The sequence below is a fragment of the Hydractinia symbiolongicarpus genome, chromosome 14 (genome assembly GCF_029227915.1).
Source record: "Hydractinia symbiolongicarpus strain clone_291-10 chromosome 14, HSymV2.1, whole genome shotgun sequence".
Taxonomy (NCBI): domain Eukaryota; kingdom Metazoa; phylum Cnidaria; class Hydrozoa; order Anthoathecata; family Hydractiniidae; genus Hydractinia; species Hydractinia symbiolongicarpus.
In genome coordinates this window covers 3,720,736-3,743,434 of record NC_079888.1, presented here as the reverse complement: position 1 = coordinate 3,743,434, position 22,699 = coordinate 3,720,736, and the positions used below count along the sequence as shown (strand labels likewise).

General features: G+C 39.7%; 1 protein-coding gene across 1 annotated transcript; it reads left to right on the top strand.

Moving 5' to 3' along the window:
- Positions 1-14,019: 14,019 nt before the first annotated feature.
- On the top strand, positions 14,020-14,820 carry LOC130624984 (uncharacterized). Its single transcript, XM_057440056.1, has 2 exons — positions 14,020-14,208; positions 14,279-14,820. The coding sequence occupies exons 1-2, from the start codon at positions 14,075-14,077 to the stop codon at positions 14,496-14,498; spliced, it is 354 nt and encodes a 117-aa protein (XP_057296039.1). The 5' UTR covers positions 14,020-14,074; the 3' UTR covers positions 14,499-14,820.
- The last annotated feature ends 7,879 nt before the right edge of the window (positions 14,821-22,699 follow it).

Sequence of the window (22,699 nt, the reverse complement as noted above, 5' to 3'; positions counted from 1 at the left end):
CGTTCTCGTCTCTGCCTATCGGTTTGTAAAGGTTCACCGTTGTCATTTTTGTCAACGTCATTATCTTCAAATTCCAATTCCACTTCATGTTGCTTGACAACTTCTTTTGGAGCTTCTTTTTCATCCTTCTCCTTAGTTCGTGATTTGGTTTCGTTGAAGACAACATCTCTGCTGAAGAAAACTCTTTTCTTCACTTCATCGTACAACCGAGGTTGTCGTACCATATCCCAGGAAAATGCATCGTTTCGTCTTTGAATCCACTTTTGCTCTCTCGTCCTTTGGAATGAGTGCGTAAGCGTTGCATCCAAATATACGAAGATCGCTGACATTTGGTTTGTGTCCAGTCCAAACTTCATATGGTGTCATACCTTTAACAGCACTTGTAGGACTACGATTTCGTAAGTAACTTGCTGTTGATAATGCTTCTGCCCAAAAACGCTTGGGTAACTTTGAACCCGCTAACATGGCTCGCACCATTTCCACAAGTGTCCTGTTCATTCTTTCAGCCACACTGTTCTGTTCTGGATTCTTTGGAACTGTTGTTTCATGTCGAATACCTTCTCTTTTGAGATAGTTCTCAAATTCATTTGAAGTGTATTCTCCTCCGTTGTCCGTTCGAAATGCTTTAATTCTCGAATCGCTTGACTTTTCGACCATTGCTTTCCATTCCACAAAACTTTGGAATGCGTCGCTTTTGTTTTTCAGCATATACACCCACACATGTCGGACTTATCGTCGATAAAGGTGATAAAATATTCAGCTCCGCTAAGTGACTTCTCTTCAATCTTTCCACACACGTCACTGTGCACTAATCCAAGTAATTCATTGGACCGCACTCCTCCTTTCTTTGGAAAAGGTGTCCGGTGCTGCTTTCCATCAACACATGATTCACAAAACTTTGCATTCTTTAATGTATCGTATTCAAATCCATCAACCAAATTATCTTTTGCCAGCATTTCCAGACTTTTAACCCCAAGGTGACCGTAACGTCGGTGCCAAATTGATTCTTTTGTGTCGTCACTTCCACACATTGCAAACTCGCTTTCCGCTTCTCCCTGTTGACTACAGTTGAGATGATACAGGTTTCCAGACTTTGTAGCAGTAGCGACTACTTTTTTGCCATCCAATATACGGCATTCCGACTGACCAAACTCAAACCTCTTACCGGACTTTGTTCCCTTTGAGACACTCAAAAGATTGTAAGACAGTTGTGGTACGTATAAAGTTTCATACAATCGGCATTGTTTCACTTTTACATCCGGGATGTTCACGAATAATTCCACTGTCCCTTTACCAATAGCTTCCAGTGAGTATCCGTCCCCAACAGTAATCTTCTGTGGTTCCTCGAGTTCAACAATGTCAATAAATAAGCTCTCGTCATTGCACATATGACACGTGGCTCCAGAGTCCACTATCCAATCGCTTAACTTTTCGGATGCTACTAAAGAATGTTCGACAACAAATCCGAGTTCGATTTCTTTGTCGGACTCCTTCTTTTCGGCGGTACAAGCTTTTTGGTTCATGGGTTTCTTCTTGAACTTTCCATCCGATCTCGAATAATTTCCCGTCTTGTTGAGATCACAGTTTCGTTTAATATGTCCGTAATTACCACACCGATAACACTTTGGACCTTTCTGGTTACGCTGATGATGCTTTAACGTCATCGCCTTTATTCCTGGCTCTGTTTCTACCATGTCTTTCTGTTTGCTTTCTTCGTGAAGCAGTCGCTCTGTAACAACGTCAATTTTTGGTACCTCCGAACTTGCTTCGAGCGCCGTGACCAACATGTCGTACGAACGCGGCAAACTTGCCAACAAATGAACCACCTTATTTTCGTCATCCAAAGGATCACCAATAATCGCTAACTCTTCAAAAATCTCCGTCATTGTTTTAATGTGAGTCTGTACCGATTGTCCTTCCTTTAACTTTAACGCATAAAGTTTTCGACGTAATGCCAATTTGTTGGCCCAAGATTTTTTTTGAAATTGATTGGCTAACCTTTTCCATACTTCTGCGGGATCCTCTGGATCCGGACCAAGTAGATATAGAAGAGACGGTTCAATCGATAAAACGATAGTAGCCAATGCCTTGTCTCTTCTCAATGCATATTTCAACGCTGCTGCTTCGCCATCAGCAGGAGCACCTTCAGTTTCATTAACAATTTTCCACAAACCTTCTCGTACCAATGCCATCTTACATTGCAACTTCCATGTTCCAAACGGGTCCAAAATTCTGTCAAGAGCTAAATACCGGTGGGAATTGCGCGACATAGACTAAATCGTGTAGCAAAACTCAAGCATCCAGCGAACCTGGGGGACATTATCACACTGTTAAATCGTATAAAAAACAACTTTCCTATGTGCTCCATGGTAATCAATCAAACTGCTTGATGAAACATACCCTGGGCTTTCTGCATTAGCAGTACCTCAGTGGTTTCAGAACGCAATATTGCATATACTTTATATTTTACGTGGCTGGCCTCACAAATATCGAGGGATATACTCTCTTTAACCTACGCAAACTCAATTACGGTCAGCGCTTTGTCAGACAGCTCCCTCTAACATCCAACGGCCACACAGTGCGCCATCTCCTCAATTCCTCTAACGTCACTTGGGTTATCGCAGGGCTATAGTAATATTAAATTTGTTGAATAATATTTGTTATGGTTCTGAAGATATATTTACTTCACAATGTACATACATAAATATTTACAGTCAGCTTATATATAGTCTTTACATGGAACTTGCTAGAAAATACTAGTATACAAGAAAAAACGTCTAGTAAGAAACATCAAGAAAGTTCCAAGGTATGTTCTAGAGAGTTCAAGTATACATGATGCAATGTCCATACTACATGAATGTTCAAGAATGTTCTGGAATGTTCCGTAATGTTCCAGTAAATATCTGACTAGAGTGTCTGTAATTTCAATACTCCTCCTCACTCGCTGTCAGATAGTTCGTAAATACCACTCCTTTCGCGTAGTTCATTAAATTGAACACGACCCAATTCTTTTGTCAATACGTCCGCAACCATGTCCTCGCTCGGACAGTACACCAACGTGATCTTCTTATTCGTAATCTGTTCTCGTATGTAGTGATGCTTAATGTCAATATGTTTTGTACGTCCATGAAACTTTGGATTTCTCGCCATACAAATTGTTGACTGATTGTCTTCGTAGATCAAAGTTGGCTCGTCTGATTTCTCGTTCATGTCATTAAGAATTCGTCTCAACCAAATAGATTCCTGTGCTGCACTTGACAATGCCATGTACTCTGCTTCTGCTGTGGATAAGGCTACACATGTTTGCTTCTTACTCAACCAGCTAATAGCTGCTCCACTCATCTTGAAAATATAACCAGATGTTGATTTTTGATCGTCAAGATCGCCTGCCCAATTCGCATTTGAATATCTGGTTAAACCACTTTTATCACCATATAATAAACCATAGTTGACTGTGCCATTCAAATATCTCATAATACGTTTGACTGCAGACCAATGATGTGTCGTAGGTTTTGAAGTGTATCTTGCAACGTTTCCAACAGCATATGCAATATCTGGTCTTGTTTTCGTTGACAGATAAAGAAGACATCCAACTGCTGATTGATATATGTCTTGGTCAAACAGAATATCATCGTCTGTTGGTTTCATCAATCTTGCTCCGGCTTCAGTAGGAGTTGCGACAGCTTTCGAATTTTGCATGTCAAACTTCGTTAGCACTTCTTTGATGTAGGTTGGTTGACCAATCCATATCTTCCCTGGTTCTAGATGAACGACTTTAACGCCAAGGAAATGATGTAACTTCCCCATGTCTTTTACGTCAAATTTTACACCAATTTCTTGAATGATTTGTTGGATTCGCGTACTTGATTTCCCTGCTAATAGGATATCATCAACGTATACAGCCAATATAAACATCTCTCCTCCTGAAGTCATCGTGTAAATGCAAGGATCATTCGTCGAAGGGGTAAATCCACATTTCTTGAGATGTTTATCCAAAGCTTCATTCCAGCATCGCGACGATTGCTTTAGACCATATATCCTTTTCTTTAGCTTGCAGACCATATTCTCCTTCCCTTTAATCTCGAAACCCTCAGGTTGTTTCATGAAGATGTCTTCTTTCAATTCGCCATTCAAGAATGCGGTTGTTATATCCAATTGATGTAGTTGAAGATTATATTTCGCTGCCAATGCAATCATTGTCCTTATTGATTCGAATCTTACTACGGGACAAAATGTTTCATCATAGTCAATTCCACTTTTCTGTGTGAATCCTTGCGCTACCAATCTTGCCTTGTGCCGCTCTACGTTTCCATCTGCATCACACTTTCGTTTGAACACCCATTTGCTTCCAACAGCTTTACGTCCATTCGGCAGTTCAACGACATCCCATACATTGTTCTTGTATAGTGATTTGATTTCCCTTTTCATTGCGTCGATCCAATTTTCTTTGTCATCACTTTGAAGTGCTTCTTTGATTGACTTTGAATCTGGTACTTCTTCTGCAACATATACCCAATCACCGTAACGATCTGGTGCTTTTCGTTCTCGTCTCTGCCTATCGGTTTGTAAAGGTTCACCGTTGTCATTTTTGTCAACGTCATTATCTTCAAATTCCAATTCCACTTCATGTTGCTTGACAACTTCTTTTGGAGCTTCTTTTTCATCCTTCTCCTTAGTTCGTGATTTGGTTTCGTTGAAGACAACATCTCTGCTGAAGAAAACTCTTTTCTTCACTTCATCGTACAACCGAGGTTGTCGTACCATATCCCAGGAAAATGCATCGTTTCGTCTTTGAATCCACTTTTGCTCTCTCGTCCTTTGGAATGAGTGCGTAAGCGTTGCATCCAAATATACGAAGATCGCTGACATTTGGTTTGTGTCCAGTCCAAACTTCATATGGTGTCATACCTTTAACAGCACTTGTAGGACTACGATTTCGTAAGTAACTTGCTGTTGATAATGCTTCTGCCCAAAAACGCTTGGGTAACTTTGAACCCGCTAACATGGCTCGCACCATTTCCACAAGTGTCCTGTTCATTCTTTCAGCCACACTGTTCTGTTCTGGATTCTTTGGAACTGTTGTTTCATGTCGAATACCTTCTCTTTTGAGATAGTTCTCAAATTCATTTGAAGTGTATTCTCCTCCGTTGTCCGTTCGAAATGCTTTAATTCTCGAATCGCTTGACTTTTCGACCATTGCTTTCCATTCCACAAAACTTTGGAATGCGTCGCTTTTGTTTTTCAGCATATACACCCACACATGTCGGACTTATCGTCGATAAAGGTGATAAAATATTCAGCTCCGCTAAGTGACTTCTCTTCAATCTTTCCACACACGTCACTGTGCACTAATCCAAGTAATTCATTGGACCGCACTCCTCCTTTCTTTGGAAAAGGTGTCCGGTGCTGCTTTCCATCAACACATGATTCACAAAACTTTGCATTCTTTAATGTATCGTATTCAAATCCATCAACCAAATTATCTTTTGCCAGCATTTCCAGACTTTTAACCCCAAGGTGACCGTAACGTCGGTGCCAAATTGATTCTTTTGTGTCGTCACTTCCACACATTGCAAACTCGCTTTCCGCTTCTCCCTGTTGACTACAGTTGAGATGATACAGGTTTCCAGACTTTGTAGCAGTAGCGACTACTTTTTTGCCATCCAATATACGGCATTCCGACTGACCAAACTCAAACCTCTTACCGGACTTTGTTCCCTTTGAGACACTCAAAAGATTGTAAGACAGTTGTGGTACGTATAAAGTTTCATACAATCGGCATTGTTTCACTTTTACATCCGGGATGTTCACGAATAATTCCACTGTCCCTTTACCAATAGCTTCCAGTGAGTATCCGTCCCCAACAGTAATCTTCTGTGGTTCCTCGAGTTCAACAATGTCAATAAATAAGCTCTCGTCATTGCACATATGACACGTGGCTCCAGAGTCCACTATCCAATCGCTTAACTTTTCGGATGCTACTAAAGAATGTTCGACAACAAATCCGAGTTCGATTTCTTTGTCGGACTCCTTCTTTTCGGCGGTACAAGCTTTTTGGTTCATGGGTTTCTTCTTGAACTTTCCATCCGATCTCGAATAATTTCCCGTCTTGTTGAGATCACAGTTTCGTTTAATATGTCCGTAATTACCACACCGATAACACTTTGGACCTTTCTGGTTACGCTGATGATGCTTTAACGTCATCGCCTTTATTCCTGGCTCTGTTTCTACCATGTCTTTCTGTTTGCTTTCTTCGTGAAGCAGTCGCTCTGTAACAACGTCAATTTTTGGTACCTCCGAACTTGCTTCGAGCGCCGTGACCAACATGTCGTACGAACGCGGCAAACTTGCCAACAAATGAACCACCTTATTTTCGTCATCCAAAGGATCACCAATAATCGCTAACTCTTCAAAAATCTCCGTCATTGTTTTAATGTGAGTCTGTACCGATTGTCCTTCCTTTAACTTTAACGCATAAAGTTTTCGACGTAATGCCAATTTGTTGGCCCAAGATTTTTTTTGAAATTGATTGGCTAACCTTTTCCATACTTCTGCGGGATCCTCTGGATCCGGACCAAGTAGATATAGAAGAGACGGTTCAATCGATAAAACGATAGTAGCCAATGCCTTGTCTCTTCTCAATGCATATTTCAACGCTGCTGCTTCGCCATCAGCAGGAGCACCTTCAGTTTCATTAACAATTTTCCACAAACCTTCTCGTACCAATGCCATCTTACATTGCAACTTCCATGTCGCATAATTTGATCCATTCAGCGGTTTCAAAAGAATCTTCGTTGCTTCCGCAGCCATTATTCCTCCGGATACTTTCAACTAAATACCGGAATACCAATGTTTTGATTCCGTGATAACAATCACCAAAATTCCGTGAACTACAAATTTCCAAGATGGCGTCAAGTTGTGCACGTACTTTGTTTACAAGTTTCTTCTCACTATCTTCAGTTATACTGGGCAATACTCTGGGCCCATAACCTGTTGAATAATATTTGTTATGGTTCTGAAGATATATTTACTTCACAATGTACATACATAAATGTTTACAGTCAGCTTATATATAGTCTTTACATGTAACTTGCTAGAAAATACTAGTATACAAGAAAAAACGTCTAGTAAGAAACATCAAGAAAGTTCCAAGGTATGTTCTAGAGAGTTCAAGTACATATATACATGATGCAATGTCCATACTACATGAATGTTCTGGAATGTTCCGTAATGTTCCAGTAAATATCTGACTAGAGTGTCTGTAATTTCAATAAAATTGCCCACATTGAATCACCAACAAGGGGAAACGAACCCCGCTCTCCCCCACAAGGTGCAAGAGCGATAACCACTCAACTATGACGCCACAAAACTGGACCAGTGAGATATTTTGTTTAGAACCTAATGTACCAGAAAATAACCTCTTCACGGTGTCGATATTCCGCGCCATTCCGTTCCGTAAAATATTAATCATCACTCAATATATCACATGATCAAATAGCTTTGGTAGGTAAACTTCTGGTTGTAAAGTGCGGTAGCGGTCAGTAGCTTATGAAAGAACAAAATAGTTGTAAATATTTGTTATCAAAATGGATAATAAAAAACGTCCTTCTGCATCAGGAAGACGGTCCAGATGTTGTGCAGTGACTGGATGCCCAAATGGAGATTATACATTAAGTAAGTGGGAAGAGGCAAATGTTACCATTTGGAGTGTTTTGCTTTCACTTTTGCACCCCCCTTTCGAGTAGAAAACATCTGATTGGTAGATTCAATAAGTCTACTACTTCCTTCCCAGGGAATTTTATTTTGTGGAACATGCACTGAGAACTAGTTATCGCAATACGAGCCAATACAGAGAATCGGTAATTTAATGCTGAAAACCATTTAATTCTCAAGGAGATAATAAGCATCGCCAAAATTGCGCATTGAGGTGTATAATAAAAACAAACTTCGACATAAATGGTAGAGCAGGAGCGTAACGAACAGCGATTAATTGACATGGTATTTACAAGTAAAATCGCATAAAATTTCATCATTGTGGTGGCTTGCCACCTCTTTGTAAATTTTTTTTTTCTAACTAACTTATTTAGTACTTTAGACTGTGGCTAGCTTTGTTTACCTACCATAGGAAGCCATATTTAATTTGGATACTATAGCAACGTGAGTTCGCGCATGACCAAATGACACTGAAGAGGTGTATTCTAAAGAAATGTTAAAGGAACTGTAGGATGCATGTAGTTTATCAGAGGCTATGAGGCATTTCTCTTTTATGATAATTGGTTCTGGTAATCAGTCACGTTGTGATCTCCTGTCACTTGTCACATTTGTGCTGAACATCGAGGCTTTGAGACTCTAGTAATCCCACCTACCCACTCACGAACTTTACAAGAACAAGAATGGTTTCCGACATCAGTGTACAGTTCGGGTCAAGTTACAAAAAAAGCAAATCTTTCTTTATAGGAAAATTATTTCCTGGTTTAGAAATTATGAGATTTCCCCATCAGGAACAGTTTTCATTTTTCTTAAATTTTTTCAGACTGAACCCAAAAAATGAACGAAATATATCTATAATTAAAGATTTTCAGTGGGTGTTAAAGATTGCATACGGACCGCTTGTCAGAATTTAAAACGCGTTAGTAATAACAAATGTACATGTTGAAAAAGTTTCCGTATATATATGTTTTTATTGCACTTGAACTGCGCTGGTGTATGCTTACTGGTAGGGTTTATTTTCGGACGTGCGTGAATGACTGGGTAAAAAAACTTCTGTCATGCTTCACATGGATAACAAGACGTATGAATTACAGGTAAAAACTGATGGTGTCGTTTCAACGATTTTCCTGTGTCTCGTAAATATAAACGGATTGCAGATGAACAAGCTTTTCCTTCCGAATATCCATCAAGTTTTGAGCTTTGAGTAAATGAATTGTGCTTTCCAGGGTTAATCCCAAAAATTTGAACCAAAACTAAGTATGTTTAGCAAGGTTTTGGCAGATGATGTCCATGAATGCGGCTGGTGTGTTGCAGAAGGCAGGGGATGCTTACTCAAGAGCCTGCACCAGATCCCAAGCGTAAGTGAATTTCACCAATCCCCATGTTTTCACATTCATAGGTTTTTGTTTCAGTACATTGAAATCCATTAGCTTTTCGATCATCCCTGTAAAGTGGGGAGTGCAGAAGTTCTCCAGTGGCTTCTTAATCTCTAGAGAGAAACCTCCTTATTTCATTAACATCTCTACCTTAAAAGGCTAGTTATATCTGCATTGCGATGTAGTTAGTTGCTGATTAATTACCCCCAACTCCCAAGGTACTCCTCACAATAGCTCCATCACTAAACCTAGTATCTTACAGAGTTTATTATAAATACACTATACAACTAGATCATGTACCATATCTATGGATGTGTAAATATACAAAAGCTGAGGATATACCCAACAAAAACTTGCAGGGCGTAGCATTGTGGAAATATACCTTACTTCCTAATTGTTAAGATACACATCAGTAAATGGGTCTTCTTTTAAAGACAACAAGTTAGTCAATTGCTTGCCTAAAAAACATCATGTCTTAAAGGTAGCATCTCACCCAACTGACGATGTGTCTTTCAACAACAAGTATAACTTGGTTGCTACCATTAACCACTCAGGTACATTAAAAGCAGGTCATTACTGGGCCTTCATTAAGGACCAACAAAACACCTGGTTCAAATGCAACGATCGCTGTATTTCTCAAGTAGACACATTCCACTTGAATAATTCTTCGCCATACATACTTTTCTTTTCCAGAAGTTAGCTTATTTGTATGTCACACAACAAATGGGGGAGGGAATCCATGACCCTAGCGGTTTTATTTACCCCAGCTGATTTATGTTGATCAGTGCACCGTGAAACCGGAGTTTGCTCACTCCTCTCTTTGTATAGAGACACTGTAAGAAGCACAGCAAGGGGGCTTGATATCATATCTTGTCTTTGGGCTTAACGATCCCACTTATTACCCCAGTCCAGTAGGGAGGCAGAGTTTGCTCACTTTGCTTTCAGGATTGACAATCCTGCTGTCCTTAGTCATTTTAGAAGAAGCTTTGCAAGGGGGTTAGATTTTCTTATCTGGTCTTCGTGGTGTTACGCCCACGCATATTACCCCAGTTATGACAGGCTGGTACTGTCATTAGGCAGGTCCACAGCAACAATTATCTGTGTAAGGCTGAGTGTTGGAGCTCCATAACACATGTGGAAAGCTACAGCCAGGGTCACAAGTCCTGGCGCGCAGATAGTTGTTTGCTTCTTAAACACATTGTCTAAAGAATAATTTTAAATTTATCCGTTTAAGGATATTCACGTTATGATAAGTTTTATTTATCTCATTCATTTTGAATTGCTTTAATATTTATTGTTTAGTGTTGTGTTCTGTCGCTGTTGTATTTTTCTGCCTTTTACGGTCAATGTTTTTAGGAAATCCTTGCAAAAAGGGGGATTTTGCTTTTTTGAAAAATCTCTAGAGGGTTGCAACCTTTAACTATAGTAGAACCAGCTGTCATTAGACAAGAAATATCATTACAGCTAGCTGTTTTGTCACCTCATCATCATCTTAATCCTATTCACCAATTAACTCTAGAAGATATAGATAGATAGATAGATAGATAGATAGATAGATAGATGTGCATATTTTACATGGCTAGCCTCACAAATATCGAGGGATATACCCTGTCTATTATATCCAGGAGGGGCCATTGCGTAGATGGAGAGTCCTAGAGTATTTAATGCTCATTGTGAGCTACGCAGACCCAATAAGAGCCCGCGCTCTACTAGACAACTCCCTGCAACATCCAACGGCCCACACAGTGTGCCATCTTCCCAATTTCCCTCACATGGCTTGGGTTAACCCGGGGCTATGGTAACATTCACTTGCCCATGTTGAATCGCCATCTAGAGGAGTCGAACCCCGGTCTCCCGCACAGAGTACGAGAGCTATAACCACTAATCTACGGCGCCACGTTACCATCGTATATTTTTTGACAAATTTCCACAACATAAAGGAATACTCTTATTAAAAGAAATAGGACAATTGTACAAGAGGGCATTTTATGCGCATTGCATACAGAGTTATGAAACAGAAACTTAAGAAACAAAAATAGTTTATATTCATAATACCAATGAAACCCTCTGTTAATATTTTCTTTGCTTAGCTGGCATATCTAGTAAATCAACTAGCTACTAGAGTAGGATTTAAAAACAAAGTGTCAGAGAAAGGCAGATCTAATGCTAGCTGGTAACTAATTTTAAGTAACTTGTTTTATAATAGCTTAGTAGCGAAGAATAAGAATGAAAATTACAAAGTGCACGCACAATGATAAACTCGACCAGTTAAGTTTTAAAATTTAAATTCTAGAGGTTTTGCTCCTCTAAAGAATATGCTCATATAAAGGAACACAATTCTTCATTTTTCCAAGGAGATAATTGGCACAAAAATTGAACAAACAAACAGACCGAGAGTATGACAGGACTTCTGTAAAGGGTACAAGGGTTTTTATAACCTAAATTTATGCTATGCTTTCAGTGGCCCCAGTGGAAAGAATTGTAATTGCTGTCTAAAAGCGAAGCGATTTTCCTGGGCATGCCACTAAAAATATTCATTATTATTCTTTGAATAGAGGTCTTTAGAGGGTTGAACCTCTACCACTTAGAGAATGAAGTATTTCCAGCTTCAATGATGTATAACAGTGGCTCGTTAGAGATAGTTGAGAACTTCTGTTACTTAGGTGATATGTTGGGCAGTGAAGGGGGTGTTTATATGTTTTTTTTTTGTTTTGTTGCAATATTTGCTTTTTGCTTTTTCAATTAACTTGGATGTACAAACCATCCTTGTAAAAGATATATAGAGATCTTTAGAGAGTTTAACCTCTACCTCTTAAAATAAGAGCCCACAGCTTTTGCTTTGCCCACAGTGTAATACACATCGGGAAAGCACAAAAGAAACATCTATCAGTCACTGCGGGTAAGTGCTGATTGTGCAACTCCTTAGATTTTCTGCTGCCCAAAACACTTTTGTCAAAGACACCTGTTTGGTCAATTGTTCTTCCAAAAGCGAAAACCCTTTAAATGTCCAGATTTGCTAGGATAATGACATCTCCTTCAACAGCAAGTTTTCTCTAGTCGCGACCCTAAACCATTCAGGTACCATAAAATCTGGACATTACTGGGCAAACGTATATGACTAAAAATCTAAGGACTGGTTACAATGCAACGATAGATCGGTCGAAAAAATTCACCCATCATCTCTGAATAGTTGCCAGGTCTACGTCCTTTTTTACATCCGTAGGTAACCAATTGTCACCGAACAGCAAGGGGGTTAGATATTTTGTCTTGTCTTTTGGTTTGACGACCCCACTTATTACCCCAGTCCAGTAGGGAGGTTCAAGTTTGCTCACAGAACTTTCAGGTTTGATGATCCTGCTGACCTAAGTCTGTCATAAGAAGCATTGCAAGGGGGCAAACACTACCTTGTGTTGTGTTGGTGGTTTGACACCCACCCATATTACCCCAGTCACCTTCCAGGTCGGTCCTTTTGAAAACACAGCAATGATCTGTGTAACACTGAGTGTTGATGCCCCGTAACACGTGTAAGGCCACTGCCAGGGTCACAAGTACTGGCACACAGATCGTTTGCTGCAGGATTTAACCTTTCATTCGTTAAGGATTTTTAAATAATTTATCTGTTTCAGGATTTTATGATAAGTTTTACTTATTCCATGTATGTTTATTTAATTCGTTTTGAATTGCATAGTTTAATCCCCGGGTTTTTTTTGTTGTTTTTTTTTTCACTCGGAATCAGTAAGGACCTGTTTTCGTCACCTCCGTTTCCCTAACAAGCCTTTACGTTCCCTATTAAAATCCCTAACTTTTACCTCCATGAGTGCTTCTTTTTACATCTGGATGTCTCGAAATTCTACCACTTGGGTTGAGCCTGAAAAGGCCCCAATCATTTCTGAAGTTTCTTCTGTTACAAATATGGGATGTAAGAAATCAAAAACCCCTGAGAAATCTTCCGCAAGTCACACAAAATCTTGTGCAATCAAAAAACCCGAAAAACTTGCTACAGGGTCTTTAACATATCAGTCGCATTGCCATCTAACCCAGATTTTAGGAATAGCGGTCTAAAAAAACTTGGGAAACGCATGTTATGCAAACTCCATCTTACAATGTTTTTATAACCTTCCAAAAGTTAAAGAAGCCATTTCTGTCAGCAAAACAACCTCAAAGTTAGGCGAAGCATTTGTAGGTGTTCTTCAAAGTTTGGCTGTTTCTATAAGTCCAGTTGATCCCTCCCTTTTTTTGCGTGCTATGAAACAACATTTTTCAGCTGCGAAGATAAGTGCATTTAAAGGGAATATGGCGTGAAAAATTATTTTCACATATATAAACCACTTTTCAAAGTCATAAAAGAATATCTAGTTCTTATGTTTTGAAGATAAATAAAAAAAACAAACAACAAAAAAAAGTTTCACATGTTTACATTACAGTCGCCTTCTTTAAGGAGGTCGTTTTAACGCGGTCAGAGATCTGGACAATCACATTAGTATGCGTAATTATGCGACTTACGTAAGCAATTGTATGGAAAAAAAAGTGAGCCCCCATAAAAGTAGAAGGTTCTTTTTAGAAAAAATATGTAATGTTTTGTGAAAGTAAATAAACATTCATATTAAGTTTTATCATGGATCAACCAACGGTACTTGGTTTTCAGTTTGAACCAGAATTTCAGGATGATGAAGAACATTCTGAACCTGAAAAATATTCTGATATTTCTTTGGATGATGCGAACTTGCGAGCTATTACAGCGGAGGGAGATAGGAAAGCTGGGGTCGATGGTTGGTGTACTTGTGGGCACTGCGTCGTATTGGATACGGAAAGAGAGTGCATATGCTGCCACGAGATAGACAAAATAAAATATTTCAAATTAGACGGGTTTGCTTTAGTTTATTTCTATTTACAAAATAAACAGTGAAACAATTACACATACAATCTAGTACCCAAACCTTTTTCTAGATTGCAGATGTATCACTGAGCACGAAAGCTTTTCAAACGTGATGCTATGTATCACTGAGCACGAAAGCTTTTCAAACGTGATGCTGGACAGGGGTGTTCTGTGGACTGCTTTGGTATCGTTATATGACAGGGAAAATGCATCGTTACCATGTGATAGGGATAACGTACCTAGCCAGTAAGTAGAGTTATATAAAAACATGTAATATATTATATTATCCATAAATGAAATGTATAACCTATTTTAGATCATATCGCTACGCATCGTACAGACAGTTTAGTTGGTTCATCCATACTAGGTTGGGACGAGGTGTGCGGAGAGTCATTCCTGCTTGTGTCGTTGCTAAAATAAGAACAGCCTTCCCTTCTGAAAGTGGTAATTACACTGTGTTTAGAGAGGGAGGAACGAATGTTGCCGAGATTGAAATGGTGTGGCAATTTGCAGCTCGCGAAGACGAAAGCGACTAAACCGTTCATTAGTATACGTGTAAAATATCCATGTAAATAAATTATGTATGAAAATATTATGTAAATAATTATATAAGCTAAAAAAATAAAAAGTCACTACAGTATCAATATCAAGCATAGAGTATATATAACGCAACGGATTCATGTTTTGTGCGAAATTTTGATTCTTACCGCTCTTCTGACTTTTTCAACCACAAATCGTTGAATGATACATCGTGCAATTCTTCTTCATTTGTTCATCATCTTCGTCTACGTTGTGTATACAACTCTTGTTGCTGCTTGTTATTGAAGATAATCCCAGCATGTTGGCGAAGAATTCTGGAGTCAGGTCTCTCATTTTTTTCAATAGTGGTACTATTAAGTTGGGGGACAATGTTATCGTCGTCACAATCATAATTAAACTCGTAATTATCTTCATCAGTTTCATCATCATCAACATTTTCATCGTCATCAACATCGTCGTCTTTGTCCCAGTCGCCTTGGTCTAGGAAAAAAGAAACAAAATTTAATAACGATATGATTGATTCTAAACAAAATTATAAGGAATGAATTTAAATTACCGTCAAGACGTGTTTGACAGTGAATGTTTGTTGTATATGGCGTTACTTGTACACATTGACTTGTGTCGAGGTCGCATATTAACTTGATACCCCATATTTCTGACACTAATTGGAGAAGTCTGGGTACCAATAGATCGCAAGACAACTTTTGGTTTAATAACGACAATTGGAGAATCAGTTTGTGTTCCACATGTGTTGCTAGCTTCCACTTCTTCATGCAATTCCATCACTGCGGCAGTTTCTATGACCTAAAATTTTAGATAACATGGAGTATATGCTCGACATGTGACTCCTATTAACAAATACCTATAAATTACCTCTTCTCTTTCTCTGCATTGGGCCCTTCGAACTGAGGCCTTTCTTTCCTTTGGTTGCTCTTGAAAACAAAATATTGTTGGAAAGGCATTTTATTTTTTAACAGCATTCTCGGGATTTTTCGCGGGAATATCTGGTGTTGCATGTCCCAACTTGGATCAAAGCATTTTTCTTCAAAATGTTTTGAACAAACAAAGACCCTTTTTGGTAAATTTTTTCTCCGCAAAGCATGTATTCACTTTTTGCGCGTATCTTCATTTGACGGCAATTTAAAAAACTGAACTTTCTCCGGATTATTAGCCGTATGATTAGTACAACCTACAGCAGCACACCACGCCATTTTAAGAAATATCGAAAAAAAGTTTTTGAGCATAAATATTTTTAAAATATATCGACGGGGGTTAAATTGTATAAAATAAATCTAAGTTTCTATTATAAATTATTAATAGGTTTAAGAACAAACTTCGCGTGCGGTGTGTGTGAAGAGGAAGGCTTCTGTATTTTCTATAAAATTGCTTACGTCACAGTAAATCGATTAGGCTATATCGCACTTGATCGTGTTTTCATCAGAAACTATCATGGCGGTCGAAGAAGGCCACTCTCGTGGCGAAGGTTAAACTTTAAAGAACAATATTGTGCGTAAAAATTACTTTTTAAGATATATTAATGCTGAATTATTGTTTCGTGCTATATGAAGTTTTTATATGCAAATATTTATAAAACATGCTATATTCCCTTTAATATCTTTGCTCAGCACGACGTCCCCGAGGTTCTTAAATATCTCCTACCTGGTCTGTCATTAGACTTTCCATTTCTTGGAATTCTTTTTATTATTGGCATCAAGATATCAACCACTTGCAATTCATGTCATATTACCAGCTCCTCAGAAGTTATAGCACCATGCATCCGACTTTCTCTGCACCCTACGTTACAATCTTCCTTAGATAATTTCTTCGAAAGCGAGGAGTTGTCAGACACCAATGCCTACTTCTGCCATGTTTGCAACGCTCATCAAACTGCTCTAGTTGAAAAAGAGGTAGTGTTGTGCGGTTCCCATCTCATTTTACAGCTAAAACGTTTCGCCAGTGCCAACAGCCTTGTGTCAAAAATTGCCTCTCGTATTACTGCTTACCCTGGTACCCTTTCCATACCTTTTACCGTAGATGGAGAAGTGAAATTTCGTAAAAATTTTCAATTAAGGGATATTATCAACCATTGCGGCAACTTAAATAATGTTCACTACACAACCATAGCCTTCGACCAAATGGTTCACAGGTGGATACATTGCAATAGAGCAGTAATTTTCTGTGATGACCGCCTTATTAACAGTCACAAGTCATATGTTTTCTTTTTAGAAGAGCTGAGGTAAGAATATTTTAACCAGAATGAGTCAGCAAGGGGGCTTGACTAAACTCCGTCTTGTCTTTGGAGAGTGACGACTCCACTTATTACCCAAGTCAAAAATGAAAAAATAAAAAATCAAATTAAAATTAAGTTAGCAAGGGGGTTTGATCATACTAGGTCTTGTCTTTGGAGAGTGACAACTCCACTTATTACCCCAGTTAAAAAAAAAAATAAATAAATAAAAAAAAAATATATAATATTAGCAGGGGGGTTTGATCACACATGATCTTCTCTTTGGAGAGTAACGACTTCACTTATTACCTGAGTTAAAAACAAAGAATAGCAAAGTTGAACAGAAAGTGATCAAAGTTTATTTTAGGAAAATAGGGATGTCTAGTTTCTGCTGATGACCGTCCGCGGACCTCTTCGAGGTGACCCAGCTAGACATCCAGGGTACTTAGGTTCAGAAATGTGGGTCGAAACCTACCTGCCCTTAGTTAAAGTTCTGTTCATCTTTTCAAATGTGTTGTGTCCTTTTTATTTTTTTTTTATATTTTTTTATTTAATTCCTTGTAAAAAGGGAGAATTGTGCTTTTTGAGGCATGTTATCTAGAGGAGTACAACCTCTAGCTTATTTCCAAAGACCTAACAGGTTGAGTTCATCATTGCGGTGGCTTGCCACCTCTTTGTAAATTATTTTCTTATTGTTTCCGGAAGAAATCGCGGATGGACATTGTCAAGCTGATAAAGATCCTGATAAACGGATTGCGGACGATACAGCAAAATTGAAAGGCAATAGCTTCTATGGAAAGCTGATTGAGGATATTGCGAGACATAACAATACCACATTTACAAGGGATGAAAAGGTAGTAGATGCTGCAATGAGAAGCCCTTACTTGGAGGATCTTAAAGAAATTGGAGAGGCATACAAAGTAAGACGACTTAAACGAGGCGTTTCCATAAATTGGGCGTACCAATGCGGGATATATGTATATCAATTGGCTAAATTACGTATGCTCGAGTTCTATTACAATTTTTTAGACAAGTACGTAGATCGACGAGATTTTGAATACATTTATATGTATTGTATATGTATACGGACTCCGGGTATTTTGCAATCTTTTGGAATAATCTACCTGATGTTGTTAGTCCCAAATTAATCGAGCAGTATGATGAGGATGTTAAAAACTGGCTCGTTACCAACAAACACTCTAGTCGAACCAGAGGGTTATTTAAGGAGGAGTTTTTCGGGTCTAGGATGATTGCACTGACAGCCAAGTGCTATTTCGTCGAAGGTAAAAATGGCACTAAATTCTGGTGTAAAGGAATGTCCAAAAGATAAAATGAAGTGACGTGGTCGAGATATATAGAAGCATTGAAGGGAGAGCTGGATACCGCTAAAAATGTAGGCTTCCGCATACATAAACAGGGGATGATCACATGTGAACAATACAAGCTTGGGCTATCAGCGTTTTACGATAAATGGGTTGTGCTAGGGGATCGTATACATACAAAGCCTTTAGATTTATAAATGATGACTATTGTCCCAATTGTATATACTGATAGTATATACAACAACAAAAATATGAATGCAAAGCCTTGTGCAAAATGTAAAAAAACTTTATTTTTGAATAATTTTAGAATGCAGCGTAATGGGCAATGGACGAAAAGGTGCAGTAAATGCCTGGATATGGACAAGGCATCAAAGGAGCGCAATAGATGCCTCCATAAAAAACAGCAGGGTCTTTGTAAAGAATGTGATTTCCCTGCATATATGCGTCACCTTATTCTAGTAGGATTCACCATGCTCTAAACAATGCCACTGAGATAGCATCCACAGAGTACCTAGGGTGTGGCATCTGTACATTTATTGGGCATACCCAGGACCAATTCAAAGATGTCATGTGCTGGAGCAATCGAGGTCAATGGGAGTTCGATCATAAGGTGCCGGTTAAATATCAAGAAAATGGTGTTCCACCTAGTATGGAGGTGCAGCTAGCGCGGTTACATTATACCTACATGCAGCCATTGTGTAAAAATGAAAATCAATCGAAAGGCCATAGATCCATATCAGAGTAATTTAGCGCGCTTTATCCAAAGGTGTTGTGAGACACCACCTTTATACACAAAGCTGCAAATAAAACAATGGAGGCATTGCTATTAATGGCAGTGCTACTACTTTATGTCTTGATTATTATCGGTTATTTAAAATATCGACGTTTAATAAACATGGCTCACGACTTAGCAGAAATATTCGATGTTGATACGCTGGCAGAGGTTGTTGATCAACCTATAGATAAACGCCAAGGTCTCAAAGATATACGAAAGACCAAGCCACATTTACAGCCTAAAAAATGTAGCGATAGCTTCATCGATAAAGCCACGGGAGATGTAATCGAGAAAATACACGCCGAGGTAGTTGAACGCGACCTCCAGGAAAAGGCGCAGAAGACTGCCTTGGCTTTCAGTACTCATGCAATAAGTATGTATACAAAGGTCATAGGTAATATTGTACCGCTTGATAGTCCCGAGGCTCTTCGTCATGATTTAGAAAACGACCCCGTTATCAGGAAAACATGGCTGACTTGGGTATAGTCCTGTACATAGCCTTTGGTCGATTCCTCGCGCCTCTGTTGGTAGCAGCCCATACCATAAACCATACAAAATTGTTTAAACAGGGTTCCCCCGATTCGGGGGAACTGGTGAATGATACAAGTTCTCCATCATAAAAGAAGATTTTATAACCCTCGCGGCTTATAAAAAATGAGCACTGAACAATCGCAAGAAGAGAGGGTAATAACAAAACCAGTAAAGCACCCAGGTCGAGTCGCACAGGGTCACAAGTTAGCCGCACTGATGAAGAAAAGGAAGTCAGATCTTAGACAACAAGAGGGTGCTGTACAACCTCCGGTCAAAACCTCTTCTGGAGTGAGTTCTGTACAATCAGGAAGTGGAATATACATTGGTGGAAGCCTTATTGCAATAATCGCATGTGTGGGAGGTGCCTACTATTTTTCCGTAAGAGACCCGCGGGTACCCAGCAGCCTGCACCAGCGGCTCAGCAACCAAGCCGTGAATGTATGATGGTATTTGGTAGTTGCCCGCTTGATATCAACAATTTTGGATTCTAACAGCTTCGTAACATCCAATTTGAATTCGCTACCGTTGATGCACTGAAAGGTTTTGGGGTAGTGTAAAGGTCCCGCTTTGTAAATGTCCTTCAGCATGTCGGCTACTTCGCTGGCCTTTTTGGTGCGTAGAGGTCTTTCTACACTATACCTCGAAGCCACGTCGATGCTTGTGAGGATATACTTGTATGTATTTCCATGCAGCTTGTCATGGGGCATGTACAAGAGATCAAATTGGTGGATCTCATTAGGTTTTGTAACAGTGAAATGTGGATAATTGATGTGCTTGGGGCCTTTGATATGCCTGAGCCAGAGCAACTGGCTACTCAGCCAATGTATAACTTTATATTTGGAGAGACCAGAGTTTTCAACGAGTAATTTGATGGCTTTCCTCCCGATCCATAGATGTTCTGGTTGGTAGTATATTAGACTTAATTTTCGGCTTCTTCCGGATTAACAATATGCTTTGACATCTTTATTACATATATTTGTACCCTACAAAACCGAGGAAGGCTAGGGAGCCAACTATAAACGTCAACTCACCGTCTTGTTGTCTTTTGCTGGGGATATAAAAATCAGATAATTTCGGAGCTTTTTCAATGGTGGATATGAAGTATTGTCTCATTCCCTCGTCGAGCTCTGTAAGAGATTGCCCAGCTTGCCTTTGTTCCTCCCGCCGTCGGTTATAACAGTCTATTTTAGCTTGTCTATCGCGCACCTACTGAGCTTGGCCTGCTTGAAGTTGTTCAAGAGCTTCATCTTGCCGTCTGCGCTCTTGTTCCCCGTGCCCACTGAGTTTACTAAATAGAAAATTAGAGCCACTAAAGGCTAATGCATTAATCGCGGCGCCTGCAACGAGCACGCCGATTCTTGCCATGTTTATTTTGTAGACCCAAGGCCTACAAAAACAAATTTTGATGTCATTAATATCCTACTGAATGAAATCTACCACCCAGAATTTTCAATTATGCATCCATCAACAAGTATATGTAGCAGCATATATCCCGATACCTTCGGCCTCTTTGGTCATATGGAGAGTAATGCTGTCACTGAGCCTTTGTAGGGGTCGCCCGCTCCCGTGTAAGGTGGGGTCCAGACTGCTTCGGAAGTCGACAAATAGCCCATATCTTTCCTCGAAAAACTGCCCTATCGTCACTTCGCTATCGTGGCTGCCAAAGGGTTCAACGACTTGTTCCAGGTGATCACGAGGGAGCATCGCGTGCGAATACAGTTCCTTTGGTTCTCCCTATATAGTCACATTGACCGATGTAATTTTCTGATGGTAAATTTTTCATTATTCCCACTATATGCTTTAACTACACCGGGATGATGGAATAGGAGTAACACGCCCTTTAAGCTCTTGGCAGGGGTATCTAATTTTAGATTGTAGGATGTGTCACTTTTCTTCATAGTCACAACCTTGCTGCGGAGGATTCTTTCATAGGGCAACGCAAGCTGGGAATAACGGCTCATCATCGCACTTGCGAGACCTTCGTTGGTCACCTTATCAAACTCGAGCGCGATATTGGTAATTTTATAACTAGCATCAGCTGCTTTTGCCGCTGTTGACCCCACAGCTGGGGTACCTGAGTCCTTGATCACATCACCATATGGCGCAAAGTGCAAAATAAAGCTCAATCTGTCGTAAATACCTGCTTGGTAAAAGGGGAGATCCCTCGTCAACTCCAACATCCCCCCGAGGGGAATACAGAAGTTGTTACCGTAGGCCGCGACTATAGCACGCTCCTCATTTGTTCCTACATGGTCAGACGCTTTTACCTGTAAAGCGCGAATTGTCCCGTCATTTGGATTGATTCCCTCTAAAATTAGGTTGTTCTCTCGGTCAAATTTCGAAATCCACAGATCTTGATACACTGCCAGGGAGTTGTAGTCGGCGATGTTTTGCACTTTGTGACCGTTCAAGCTGATTTTGAACCAGGGCTTTGCCGATATTGCTGACAATGGTACGTTTGATGTTGGTACCAGTAAGCTCCAAGTCAAAGAGGAGTTTCAGAGAGCCTGGGAAAATTACAACATTGTGTCCCATATTTGGTACGTCGACATGAAAATCTTCATTCTGGTTGATTGTCAACGGAACATGGCTCACCTTGACACGCTGCTTCTTCCCCTTCATGCCGAGCATTGTCTTTAATTCCTTATGCGGATTTAAGATAGTTCCGTACATTTATTAATAGGCAATTGTGGATTGAATAAATGGCTGATAATCCGGGATATGAAGATGACTTTACGTCAGAAAAAAATATTCAAGACGAAGCCGAGGAGTTTAGTAGCGGGAGCGACATCCTTCGCACTGAGCCCAAGGCGAGTGGGATAGAAGCGACTGAGACAGACACCACGCTAAGTCAACCGGAATGGTTGCAAAGGTTGCTGGAGAAGGAAGTAGACGATACTGCGCTTAGTCAAGGGGAAAGGTTGAAAAGGTTGAAGGTTGTTAGCTTTTACAAACATCTTGCGATGGGGTTGAATGAGGAGCCGAAGCTAGATGTGATACCTTACGAAAATTTTAGGCTGAACAATTACCAGCTTTTTTTCGATGATATAAGACTCACAAGGGAAGATAATGGTGAATTTAGAATTGTTGGATCTACACTGCTGAGGATGCTACGCCCTAGGAATCGCTTGGGGCGTATGGGGTTCGAAGGCTATATTACACCTATCGCGACAACGGCCAGGAGGCTCTTGAACGATGTGGAGCAGATCATGACAAATGATGACACTATCGAGATGCTGCCGCTACTTAAGAATGTAATAGATGATACGAAGAGCCTCATGGAGGATACTTCCTTTACCGAAGACTTCGACGAACGTGAGAGACGTGGGTTTAACCGAGAGC